This window comes from Neolamprologus brichardi, chromosome 16, assembly GCF_056152115.1.
Source record: "Neolamprologus brichardi isolate AB-2024 chromosome 16, ASM5615211v1, whole genome shotgun sequence".
Lineage (NCBI taxonomy): Eukaryota > Metazoa > Chordata > Actinopteri > Cichliformes > Cichlidae > Neolamprologus > Neolamprologus brichardi.
In genome coordinates, this window is record NC_142119.1 from 3,360,982 (window position 1) to 3,373,988 (window position 13,007).

At 43.1% G+C, this 13,007-nt stretch overlaps 1 protein-coding gene across 18 annotated transcripts in view; it reads left to right on the forward strand.

Moving 5' to 3' along the window:
• Positions 1-13,007, forward strand: part of tns1b (tensin 1b) — a 198,023-nt gene that overhangs the window by 169,293 nt on the left and 15,723 nt on the right. For 12 of the 18 annotated variants that reach the window (XM_087829953.1, XM_087829956.1, XM_087829951.1 and 9 more), the window contains 4 exons: positions 4,903-6,390; positions 9,007-9,087; positions 12,139-12,332; positions 12,432-12,570. In XM_087829953.1, the coding sequence (XP_087686079.1) occupies positions 4,903-6,390; positions 9,007-9,087; positions 12,139-12,332; positions 12,432-12,570 (1,902 nt within the window). The remainder of the gene's footprint in view (positions 1-4,902; positions 6,391-9,006; positions 9,088-12,138; positions 12,333-12,431; positions 12,571-13,007) is intronic. The other 6 variants (XM_087829969.1, XM_087829961.1, XM_087829965.1 and 3 more) reach the window with 3 other exon arrangements.

The following is a 13,007-nucleotide window of genomic DNA, read 5'->3' on the forward strand; positions in this document are numbered from 1 at the left end:
ACAGACTTTTTTTTCTCTCAAGACGGCCACATGTATGTTTATACTTGTAAGCTTGAGGAGAAACATGCTGTAAGAGGGAGGGTCAATTGCCACAAAGGTCATAGCTCAGAGTTCAGAGATTAGGAGGTCACACAGTTGCACCATCTGGCCCACAGAACCTCAAAATATCTGGCACCATTTTCTAGCTACAAGTCTTCTCAGTTTCTTTTATCCATTTATCTGTTTTTATATGGTACTGTAAAAAATATTGAGCTACTTTCTTATCAGAAGAAAGTGGAGAAAAAGATAAAGCAATGTACTGAAATGTGCAAACATACATGGGAATACTGCATCTAAGGCAAAAACAGATTTCGTACAGGTCTAACGGGGGTGAAAGTCAATTCTTCAAGACAACCTGAGCTCTCTTAGACAGCTTTCTTGTATTTTCTTTGAGTAGTCTTCAGGAATTCTTCTTGAGGCTTCTTGAAGGACATTTAGAGCTCTTTTTTTGATGTTGGCCATCTTTTGATCTTAAACTTTTTTTGAGGTTCGGGCTCTGGGGAGGCCAGTGCATAACTGATAGTGTTTCGCTGTGTGCCTTCCTATCCAGGAATGCTTTTACTGCATTGGCAATGTGTTTGGAATCATTGTCATTCTGAAAGATGAAACTGCTGCCAAGCCGTTTTCGTCCTGTTTCCCTTCTTTAAGAATGACTTCTTCACAGCCACTGAGACCACTTCTGATGAGGCTTCATTGGATCAGCCTATTTCTTAGAAACACAATTTTCAGATACTGTTCATCTGCTTTAGATTTCTTACAGACACACTGCACATCATCCCGAGATGTGCTACAATTTTGGCTCTTTCTGAATTACCTTGTTGGCGCAAACATACAATTTTATACCCGTCAAACTGTGTTATCTTTTCAGCATTTTTCATATACTCAAGATTGGGAACAATGTCCAAAGAAAAACTTTGGAAGATCATCCAAAATCCTGGACAACTGTTAGTATTACTACTACTATTACTATTAAGATCATTAAAAAATGACACGAATGTCTAGCTTCTTAGAAGCAAAACATGAAGAAAAGAGGACAGGCCTAAGACATTTGCACAGTACTATACATCGTAGACTCTACTGTATCTCTTGGTGATGGTGTTTTTGTTTTGTTTGGTCTGGTTGCCGGCCTCCTGCTTTTTCCTAAAGCATTACATGATAAAGTGTTTGTCAAACTCAGTCTTGTCACTATGAAGCGGATGTAGACTAATTGGTCATTCCACACTGGTAACACTTGGTCCAGTCTCTCCTGCTGCGTTATAATTAGTTAAAGCTAAGAGGTCTGGATTGCAGATATTCTCCTCCAAGTACTGTGCTCGGGATCACTGAGCAAGTATTTACCTCCCAGGGATTATATAAAAACACACCAGCGTGGACACACACAGTGTGGAGCGTCATACGTACACATGCCCTTTCTTAGCAAATGAAGGAGCCCTGTCAAAGGTTATTTGTAGAGGCTCACATTGGTTCATTTCAACCAAAAGAAAACAGCAGACATAGCAGCACACACAGAAGCAGCCTCAACATAAATAGTCCTGCTTGGCTAAGAAAAGTCTCACAAGTGTAAAGTGACAGATTAGATTTCCTGTAGTACAAATACTGCCGATCAGTCACGTCGCGTCTAAAGTGAAGACACAAGCCGAGGGATGACTATGCTGGGCTTTTACTGGATGTGACAGTGGAACAGCTGGAGTCATTGCAATCAGTACAATCATCAACATTACTCAAAGAACAGACCAGAAGGAAGGATATGAGGAAGGAAGATGGGAACTGGTGACAATCTGCCACTCAAAGTAGTCCAACTTCCACTGAATAGCCCTAAAATGTGGATATATAGTTTTTACAACGTTTTTATTTTCAGTCAGAGTGACACATGTGGTTTTTGTCCATTATTCTGGATTATGTTGTGGAATAATAAAGTGGTTGTCCAGCATGCTAATAAATACAAATGGCTAGGTGATATGCACCACACACTTTTCCCATGTTTGGGTTAGAAGATATAACAAACAGCTACTGTGACTCATCTGCGTCACTCTTTATCTGTTGTTTTAGCTGGACAGTAACTGCATAAATCACATCAGCATTTGCTCTTCTGGGGTTTTTTTTGTTTTTACCCACTACTCTTTTCTGTTTTCTCCATCTGCCTGCACCAGGGTGGAGTTTGCTCCCTGCTTCCTAGCTTTGAGAGTGCTTGTTTAATGACTGTTGGACGATGTAGCTCTTTCCATTACACGAGTGTTTTCAACACTGATGGACTGAGGGATGGGCATCTGTGTGCGCATGAATATGGCTTATTTCTACGTATATTACTGGATGTTTGAATGTGTTATTCAGCTTGTCTCTTCTATTTATAACATTAACTGGCATGGACAAGTGTCATATATTATGTATTAGAATATAAATGCCCATAACTCATAACAAGCCATACATTTCAGAGAGAACCTAAAAGGGACTGATGTCATTTGATCAAACGCTATGCAGTGGAATTCAGTGGCCCCTTACCCTCCACCTCTCACATAAACCGTCAGACAGCTTGTTGTGATAGACCTCCCACATGCGCACACATAGCAGAGGCAGCCTTTAGACTAGTGCGCGCCACCGAGCAGCCAGCAACAGCAGCAGTCGCTCTCCATGCAGACAGCGAGGTATTCAGGAAAGAGAGGAGGAGCAGGAACAGTAGCCAAAACCAACTCCCCCAACTCCTGCTGTAATCCTTCATGTCCCACCCCGGGGGCAACTCTGCAGGGCTTTTCCCAGCTTAGTTTGGGACTGTACTCTCATCCTCTGCTCACACAGGTAGGGGAACCACCTCCTGCTGAGGTCTTTCCGCCGTTTCCTTTGACAAGGCTGTGACTTAACTTTGAGTTAGCTTGTTAACGTAGTGTAGCTGAGGCAGGGAGGATGTCAAATTAGCTGGGCTGGGGTCACATTTGGCTACCGGGCAGGTGATTATAAAGGCACTGAAATGGAGAAAGTGAGGAGGGCTCTTCTTTCATGACTTATGTCTATGTTTATCGGCATGACTGATGCATTAAAAGTGTGTGTGTGTGTGTGTGTGTGTGTGTGTGTGTGTGTGTGTGTGTGTGTGTGTGTGTGTGTATATATATATATATATATATATACACACACACACGTGTGTATGTGTGCGTGCGCTCATGTCAGTGGAAACCCAAGTAGTTTCATGGGCTACATAAATGTGTCATGATAACTTGATTTGGAGTGTCCTGTTTTACTAGTGAACTTTTCAGTAGAGACTTACGGGAATAATACAGAATAACAACCACCAGAAGTCTGAACACTTATTCTAATTGGTATGTACTGTGCGTAATAACTATGGCAACAGCCTTGAGTATTGATACAGTGAGTTGACTTAACTGCTGCTACTATATACATCAAATATAAGCCTCCAAATGCTGTAAATCTGCAGCGGGCCATATCAGAAACACTATAACAGTGGTTACCATAATGTCTTTCTCTCTGCATGTGCCCCAAAAATCTACCAAACTCGTTAGCAGCTCAGTAGGAGAAAACCTATGTTTTTGTGACCAGGAGCCACCAGATTTGTTTCCACCAGCAGCCTGACAGTGTGCCATTCCCTTGGCAAGTTGCCTCTGGCCAGTCAAGGAGACCTTGCAGTACTTGGCTTGTGTACACCCACTGAGCTCCATTACAGAGCCCCGTATTCACTAAAGCTGAGATGGAGATCTCTATAAGGTACCGAGATACAGACAGCGTCTTTGTGCAGCTTCTTTTCCAGCTGTAAAATCTGATTTTGTTATCAGGGCGTGCCTATTCATGCGTTATGAGTGAGGAACTTTCATAGACAGTGGAAGAGGAATTGTTTGAGAAGGTACCGTTTTTCCTCTTTACTCTCCTGAAGCCTGTTTAGCTGTCGGTAAATGGTGTTACAGGATGTCGGTCATGATTTTTGTTGGCATTACATTCTTGAAGATTGGATTCCTGTTACGGATCACATGAAAAAGTTGCTAATTCAGTTGGCATTGGGCTACTGAGTTGGCTGGATGAGAGAGGGGAAAAAGCGAGCATGTAAGCTCATGTGTATACATGTGTTTTCAGCCTTTTTTTTGTTGTTTTGCTTTCAGTTGCATAGGCCAGAAAAAGCCTGCAGGACTTCCTTACTCAGTGAGGCAGATTTTTCCAGTGATGACTAAAATTTTCTGTTTAGGGCACCCTACTTCCTCTTCATTAGACTTGTGGCTGAGTGTAGATCTACAATATAATGTGTCAGTGTGTGTGTGCGCGCACGTGTTTGTGCTTGTTTACAGCGGCACTTCAATCTTGGCTTATGCAGAAACAACTCAGCAGGTTACATCTGCTGTGTATAGAGCTCTATTTATTTTATATCAGACCATCATGTTTGCGGTTTTGGGGATCATAAAAAAACAAGTTAACCACCAGTTCATCTGCTGATATGCCAGCATTTCTCAGGTGACACATTTAATGCAATTGGCTTGAGAAAGTGCAAGGCAGACCCTCGTGATTTCATCGTTTTTTCCACAGCACATGCCACAGACCCGGCTCATTTCCTGAAGCTGGTAGAATAGGTGGACATGAGCCAGTGTTTAATTTTACTGCAGCTGCTTTGGCTATACCCACAGAACCTCTTGATATCCAGCATCTCTGATATTTCCTCACACTTTTTCTTTCTTCTTAATGTCTTGATGAATCCCATGTGTTTATATTTTGAAGATTAACAATTACAGAAATAAATGTGCAAATTGCTGTGGCTCTAAAAAATACTTGGGTAACAGAAAATTTAAGGTTTGTGGAAAATGTAGGCATCTTTAATATTTGTATTTGGCTTAATGTGATTCTAATGATGCTTTTTCATACTTTTGTTTTTAGAAGTCATTCATACCCAAGGACCCCTGGATGGCAGCCTCTATGCCAAAGTACGCAAAAAAGAATCTGTTGACGGAGCAGTCACATCGAACGGCCTTCCACCCTCTGCTATTGAACATGCTTTACCTGCGGTTGACCATGCCTTGTCTGTGAGCAGCGACTCAGGAAACTCTACTGCCTCTATCAAAACCGACCGAACTGATGAAGCAACAGCAGCCCCTCCGGCTTCCACAGTGAACCAGACACACATTCCTGTGGGTGAGGAGTTACCCTCGGTCCATCAACACGCTCCACCTGCCCAACAGTCTATCAGTCCGCAAGAGAAAAAGGAGCTAGAGCAGCTACTGAGTGGCTTGGAGGGGCCCATGCACAGACAGGCCTACCTATCAGCTCCGGCATCCGCTGTTGGAGGGATGCTTCACCTGGTGCCCGCACAGGTCCATGTTAATGGGCATGGTAACATTGACCGTGAGACCGACATTCTAGATGATGAGCTTCCTACCAGTCAAGAGGGCAACAGTGTTGACAGCCTTGGGACGTTCTCTTCCACAGATGGGCGGGCTACACCAGCTGATCTCTACTATCAGTCTGAGTCCATTATCAATGGTCAGGACCACGTGCCATATCTGGAGCGCAATGTCCCAGAAAAGCCTCTGGAAACCGTCCAACCACAGCTTGGCATATCTGGCAAGTCTGTCACGTTGCCCCACAATGATTCTACCCAATTCGCTGGTAGTTACATGCCTACTCAGAATGGCAGTCTGTACCGCTCTCAGTCTTTTGGTGCAGAGTCAAAGTCAATGCCACAAGCTCCCACTCGCACCACTAGTAGCAGGGATGCCGTCCAGCGCGGTCTCAATGTTTGGCAGCGGTTCGGAGTGCCAGAAGAGCCAGTAACTGAAGGTCTCACTTTTAGTCCGCCTCCCACTGTTGCAACCATGCCCAGCCACCACAGCCTGCCACAGTTCCCTCATCGCCACAGCGCCTCGCAACAAGAGATTGAGCAATCAATTGAAACTCTTAATCTCCTTATGTTGGACCTGGAGCCAGGCCGTTCGCTGGTGACAAAGTCCCAAAGTGCTCCATTGCGCGAAAACACTGCTGTAGTGACCACACAGCCATCCTTTTCTCAGAACCAAACCAGGCCCTCCTACCTGCCTGATTCCACCATTCACACCCATTTTTCAGGCCCCGTGTCCAGCCACTCATCACCACCTGTGAAGCCTAGTACATCAGAACCTGCACCTGTCCAACGATCTCTGAGTTACACCTCTGGAACAGCTTCAACAAGTACTTCCTCACAAGCCTCCCCCACTGTAAGTTGCCAGATCAAGACGGTCAGCAGTTACCCACCAACAACGCTGCCCCAGTCTGCAGAGGCCTCTGAACCCCAGAAAAGCCCTAGTGCATCTTCAGCATCACCCCAGCCAAGAGACAGTGAGCCTGATGAGGTCTTTAACATCGAAGGTCTGGTGGCCCAAAGAGTGGCTGGTAAGATCACACAGTTTATTTTATGCTGACCCTTATGTATGTATAGATTTTAAAACTTATTATAATGCTGCAGGTTGTATCTTCAAAGGTATTTGCTGTATATGATCTGACAGCTTTCTGTATTCTTTCTGGCATGTTAAAAAAAAAACCCAGTTAAAATCCATCTTTGCTACAGATTGATGTATGGGCACTGAACTTGACCTACAGTACATTCAACTATGTGTGTCAATAATACTTACTTTCTATTTTTGTTCAGCCACGATAACCACAAAGTAGTCAATTTGATATGACATTCAACAAAAACTAAATTGCTTGAAGTGCCACAGTCTGTGGAGGTTTATACTCCAATACTTCCAATTTAGCAAACTGTTGATGTCTTTGAAAGTAAAAAATAAGATGAGCTTTCTGTCTAAAAAGCGTTACATTATTTTCTACTATGTGTCATAATTCAATTCAATTCAATTCAATTCAATTCAATTTTATTTATATAGCGCCAAATCACAACAAAAGTCGCCTCAAGGCGCTTCATAGATACAGAGAAAAACCCAACAATCATATGACCCCCTATGAGCAAGCACTTTGGCGACAGTGGGAAGGAAAAACTCCCTTTTAACAGGAAGAAACCTCCGGCAGAACCAGGCTCAGGGTGGGGCGGGGCCATCTGCTGCGACCGGTTGGGGTGAGAGAAGGAAGACAGGATAAAGACATGCTGTGGAAGAGAGACAGAGATTAATAACAGATATGATTCAATGCAGAGAGGTCTGTTAATACATAGTGAGTGAGAAAGGTGACTGGAAAGGAAAAACTCAATGCATCATGGGAATCCCCCGGCAGCCTACGTCTATTGCAGCATAACTAAGGGAGGATTCAGGGTCACCTGGTCCAGCCCTAACTATATGCTTTAGCAAAAAGGAAAGTTTTAAGCCTAATCTTGAAAGTAGAGATAGTGTCTGTCTCCCGAATCCAAACTGGAAGCTGGTTCCACAGAAGAGGGGCCTGAAAACTGAAGGCTCTGCCTCCCATTCTACTTTTAAATACTCTAGGAACAACAAGTAGGCCTGCAGAGCGAGAGCAAAGTGCTCTAATAGGGTGATATGGTACTACAAGGTCATTAAGATAAGATGGGGCCTGATTATTTAAGACCTTGTATGTGAGGAGCAGGATTTTGAATTCAATTCTGGATTTAACAGGAAGCCAATGAAGGGAAGCCAAAACAGGAGAAATCTGCTCTCTCATAAAGCTCTTTAACTAGTGTTTTATATACAGCTGACAGATACCGTTTCTAAAATCTAGAGACTGTTTTACTAAAGAGTTCAGCAGCTGACATTGTCTCTTTCTACAAAATTGTCCAAATTTCTACCATGAGGACTGGCACGGAACTGACAAACTCTCTTACTACAGCCCCCCGTTACAGTCATGTGAAAAGTTTTTACAGGACACTTTGCAGTCCTAAATAAATGCACCCTTACTGCTTCCATAGGAAATTTGAGGGTAGAACATCACGGCATGCCGTGATTTTACAAAAGTTGCATCTAAACAAACAACAAGACTTCTAGCACAATGTCCTTTGGACGGATGTTTGGCCATGATGCCAACAAACAAACCAACAAAAGCTTCATACCATTTATGAAGCACAGTGGGAGAGGGCGGATGACTTTGGCTTGTTTTGCACCCACAGAACCTTTGGAATCTTGATTGAAATCCTGTAGTGAGACCTTAAGAGGGCTGTGCAAGAAGGAATTCCTGTAAACGTCAATGAATTAAGCAGGCCAAAATTCCTCCACAATGAAGTGTGAGACTAATAAACTCACACAGCAAATAATTACTTAAACCTATTGCTGCTAAAGGTGGGTCTAGATACTACTTAATCACGGGCTGTAGTAAATTTTTTACAGGACATCAAGGAGTCTGATGGAAACTCATTCACATGACCGTCACTGTACATTTAGTTCATAATTGGCAGCAAATGTAGAATAATGTAGTGATGAGTAGAGTTGATGCCATCATCTGTGCACTGTATACACATCTCTCTTGGAAAACACTGTTCAGCCCTTATCACATTTCCTGCATGTCACATCATCAGTCCCCGTCACTCCGGCTCAAACAGGAAGTGTTCTCTCCAGTCCAGCAGGTTGACTATCCCTAGATAAGCCTGGGAGACATCCTGGAGAATGGCAAGAAATTGAACAAAGTCAACATGACGAAGTGCGATAGCCATGACCTCAGATAGCGAACATGAGGCTTTCCAGAATCAACAATACTTCATTCTGCTGCCATTTGGATGTAGAACACTTTTTACATTAAGGAGCACAAAATGCTAGTTTTTGTTCTTGTAACATCAGGAGTTAAAAATACCTTTTACTTTCTTTAAAACAGAAATACACTTATGTAATTTGTTTGGGGACTGTGAAGGCAACTTTGTGTAACTTCTGGGTTTTTTTTATGTGTGTATGTGTGATTCACTCTTGTTTTCAGGAAAAAGCATCTTTTATGCGAACAGAAAATGTCTGTTATCTCCTCGTTCTGCTGTTCTTATCAGACCCCTCATTCCCCCCATCTCCTTTTTTCAGTTTCCTCATCATTCTTCTTTCTTTCATCATTCATCTGTTTACCCAGAGTACTCGGCTCGTGTCCAAAGTGTCATCCCCAGCATGACCTCTTCTCAGTCTGAGCACCGTCGTTCTCACTCCCTCTCGGGTTGGTTCTCCCATCCTGTCTGAAGGAACACTTCAAAAAAAGGAAAAAGAAAGAAAGAAAAGGAGATCCTCTCTTCTTCTTCTTTTTTTTGCAAGTGTTGCTTCAAACCGAGTCTGTGTCTGCTTTGCCTTTGACTGATGTGGGCTTTGGTTTGCATTTTTAACCATTTTTCTTGTTTAATACTAGACTGCCCCCATCTGCTCATTTTGTCTTTTTATTCCACTTCCTCCCTTTTATACGTTTCTCTGTCATCATCAGGTTTGAGGTGCATCATCATCAAACTAACCACTGATTCCTTTCTTCGTACACGCTCACACTTCATCTATATTTGTTCTGAGCTGCTGAGCTGTTTTCTTGTTCAAGGTTAGGGAATCGCCCCAACTGTGGTGTAAAAAGAAGGGGAAAAAAACCCTCAATTGGATAATGTTAAAGTTTCACAAGAACGACACAGGGGAAGCACAAAGGAGGCTCTGTCCCTTGCCAGGAGAGTGCATGTCACAAGATCCGTTTTGCCAAACTTGGGAAACAATACCGAGGCCAGGATACACTGGGCTCATTCAAGGCCGAGTTTTTTCTCTTGTGCTACTTTCAAGATTTACAAAGCCAGACAAAAGACACCGAATGTAAAAGAGGGACACAGTCCTAGTTGGAAACATCACTAAAGTGCTATATGTCCCCTGAGAACTAGTGACCACAATGCAGACAGGATTGTTCTGTGTAAGGGGTCAGTCTGGCCTCTCCACCACAGACAGTAATATCCTTTGCAGTGATGCAACACCACATCACAGTTGAATGTTAAAATGATCGAGGATAGAACTGGAATAATCTCTGAGATCATATTTACAGCCATGACATTTATATACAACAAACTCTCAGAACTATTCACGCAAATGTCACGCAAAAGTGCAGATCATTAAGACTGCTCAGTTCTCTTATCGATCTGAACACTTTCCCAGTAATACAGTCTGCTCAGTCTGGCCTTAAATGCCCTTTCTTAGTTGCAGGTGTGCACATATGGAAACGGCGTCTTTCACTTTAAAAGAAAAGAAAAAGCACGCCACAGGATCACCGATCAAGTTTGTTTTTCGAATCAATGCCATGATATAGTTGGACTTTCAAAAGCTCAGAAATAGGAGATGAGAGACAAAAAAATCAGTTCAAGGGATTACCAGCAGCCCCAGCTGGAAACTATTAGCTGTCGCTAAGGCAACGGCATGGTGTTTGACAGTGCTCCGCTGTAGAGCAGTGTATCATGGGTACATCTGGTTGTCAGTTTCCAGGCTCGGTGTGATGGTGTGTTTCTGTTCTGGGGGTGTAGACTGCATACTTTTAAAGCTGTCTGGATGAAGATTTTGGCCAGTGCTGAAATATCCGAGGCATTCCACCTACGCCGGCACCGATTTCTGCCTTTTAAAATTGATGAATGACTTAGATACATAAATTAATAACAGGAAAATGAAACACATGCATTTGGAAAGTTCTATTCAGTTTTGGTGATAACTCACAGGAAATTCTTTTTAACATCTCAGGTTTCGGTAAAAGCAGTGCCTGATAACTTTAATCCCGACTGTCTGACTGCTACATCTCCAACTTTTCTCCTAAGATATTTGGCCAAGTCTTTTTTTGTCTCACTTCAAAGTGGAGCCGAGTGAAGGGGATATCAATATTTTTAGGTTTCCACAACAGTCAGGCTTTCAAGATGTCCACAAAATCATCTGCCAGTGTTAGGATGAGAGAAGCGCTCGGTCACACCAGCGTTTCCCACAGAATCTGCAGCAGGGTGGTGCACGCTTTCTTATAACAATTAAGGAATTCTATATGCTGTATATATACAGTCATTATTTTCTGTTGCAGCTTTTTGAGTGGACAGAGTCCAACTCCACCGTCTTGAATGACAGCTGGTAGGTTTTTTTTTTTGCTTTGCAGTCTCTGTGAACCTGTTGTACACCTGCTGCAGGTTCTGGGTTCTGGTTAGCTCACACCCGATCTCCAGAGCAGAAGATGATCTGCCAGCAGCTGCAGTGTAAAATGGTCCAGAAAAGGATGGCTCCAGTGGCTGATAGAACACGTACATAGGCTGTGAATAGTTGGGGCTCGCTGGCTAGTGCTGACTTTAAAAACGTACCAAAAAAAAGGGACTAAACTTTATCTCCCTGTAAGGATATTCCACCTGTACAAGGCATCTTTTCATTTAGGTCTGAATTAGAGGCATAAATAAACATAAAGGTAGAAGCAGGAGAAGAGTTGGTGACAAAATTTGAAACAAGATACTTGTTAAAAAGTGTAAACAGCCGCCTGAGAACAAGCACCATCACAGCATTTATAATCCGCCCACTCCCCTCTTTGTTTCTTAATGTTTTTTTCCTTCTTTTCACTTCCTCCCATTAACCTCCATCTAGTTTCAAAGCACTGGGCAGCCAGCGCTAATCTTTCGCACTGACATTTTCTGCTTTGGCCAGCATTTCAGGTATTGCTCCCTCAATCCTTTGAGTCAATGCTGCTGAATATTAGCATACAAAAGCCTCTTTACTCCAATCCTGTTTATTTTATGCTGCTAGCTTTTCTCTCTGCCTCTCAGTTCAAATGAGATTAGGAAAAATCAGCTTATTGGCTGCTCTGAAGTTCAGCCAAAACATTCAGTTTGCACCAGCACATCAAAGAGTTTGTAACAGAACATGTTGTCCTAGTATTAAAGAATTGTTGCATAGACGACGGGAGTATCATTCTGTGTGCCACATTTCCAACATGGTGTGGGTTTCTTCTGAATAACGCTGTTGACCTTCAGGCTTCTTCTTCTGATGAGCAGCTAATCCATTCTTAACTTATTTTTTTTGTATGTGCATGTTAAATTTGAAAGGACCACGGGCTCCTGCCAATGCTTTGCCTGGTTTGATTGTCTGCAAAACACACACAGTGGCCTGTGCATTGAGCACTAGCGAGCGCTGACAACCATTAACATCCGGTGGCGGTGATGGAAGTGATGGAGTGAAGGCGGATAAAAGAGAAGCAGCAAGCTTTTGCCAAGTTGTAACACTCACTTGCTTTTCTTAGGCGTCCAGGCCCGAGTGTCATCCTTGGATGAGCCCACAGCTGCTCCCCGGCGTCGCATCACCAGCGAAGGCCAGAACCAGAACGGATCAGATGACAATACGTCTCCTGATGTCCCACTTCGCTCTCCTATTCGGTGTGTTTCACCAGAGTTTGTCAACGCCATAGCGATGAACCCCGGTGGACGGCCAAAGGAGGTAGAAAACGCACATTTTAGAACAGCTTTTCACATTTTCTCTGCACCAGCGATGGCAATTTCTGTTTTTCTTCTCATCTCATCTCTTTTCCTACTCCAGAAAAATATGCACAGCTATCGAGAGGCCTTTGAGGAGCTGGAAGGAGGTCACATCAGTCCTACACCCACAGTTGGTGGTGAGGTGTTTCCCCAAACCCCTGCCTTCCCCGTCTCACCGCAAACCCCTTACTTCAACCTATGTAAGTCCCCCCTCCGGCTGACAGAGGGCACTGTGGAGCTCAGGTGTAATTACTTTTTCAAGATTTATATCCTGGAATTTAACAAATTATTATTTTTAGCCTTTTTTAATCCAGCACTGAACCTGCATTCTTTCTGATGGCCAGCAGATGGCGACTCTCCTGGTCGCAAAATGAACATATAGAATTCTGTGAGAGGATAACCCAGCTTAACACTCGATCTATGACCTCAGTTAACACTGGATTGTTTATCTTCCCCACCAACTGTTTCAAATCAAATTCAGTGGGACACGAGGTTTGTTTAGCAAAGTATGCTCAAAGTAAAAAAGATAATAAAACAGGATAAGCTTTATTAGTGTTGACAAATGAGTTTGTAACTTGGACAACAGAGTTTTTGACAAGAACTATGTAGACAAACCAGCATATAAGTTTGGAAGCAT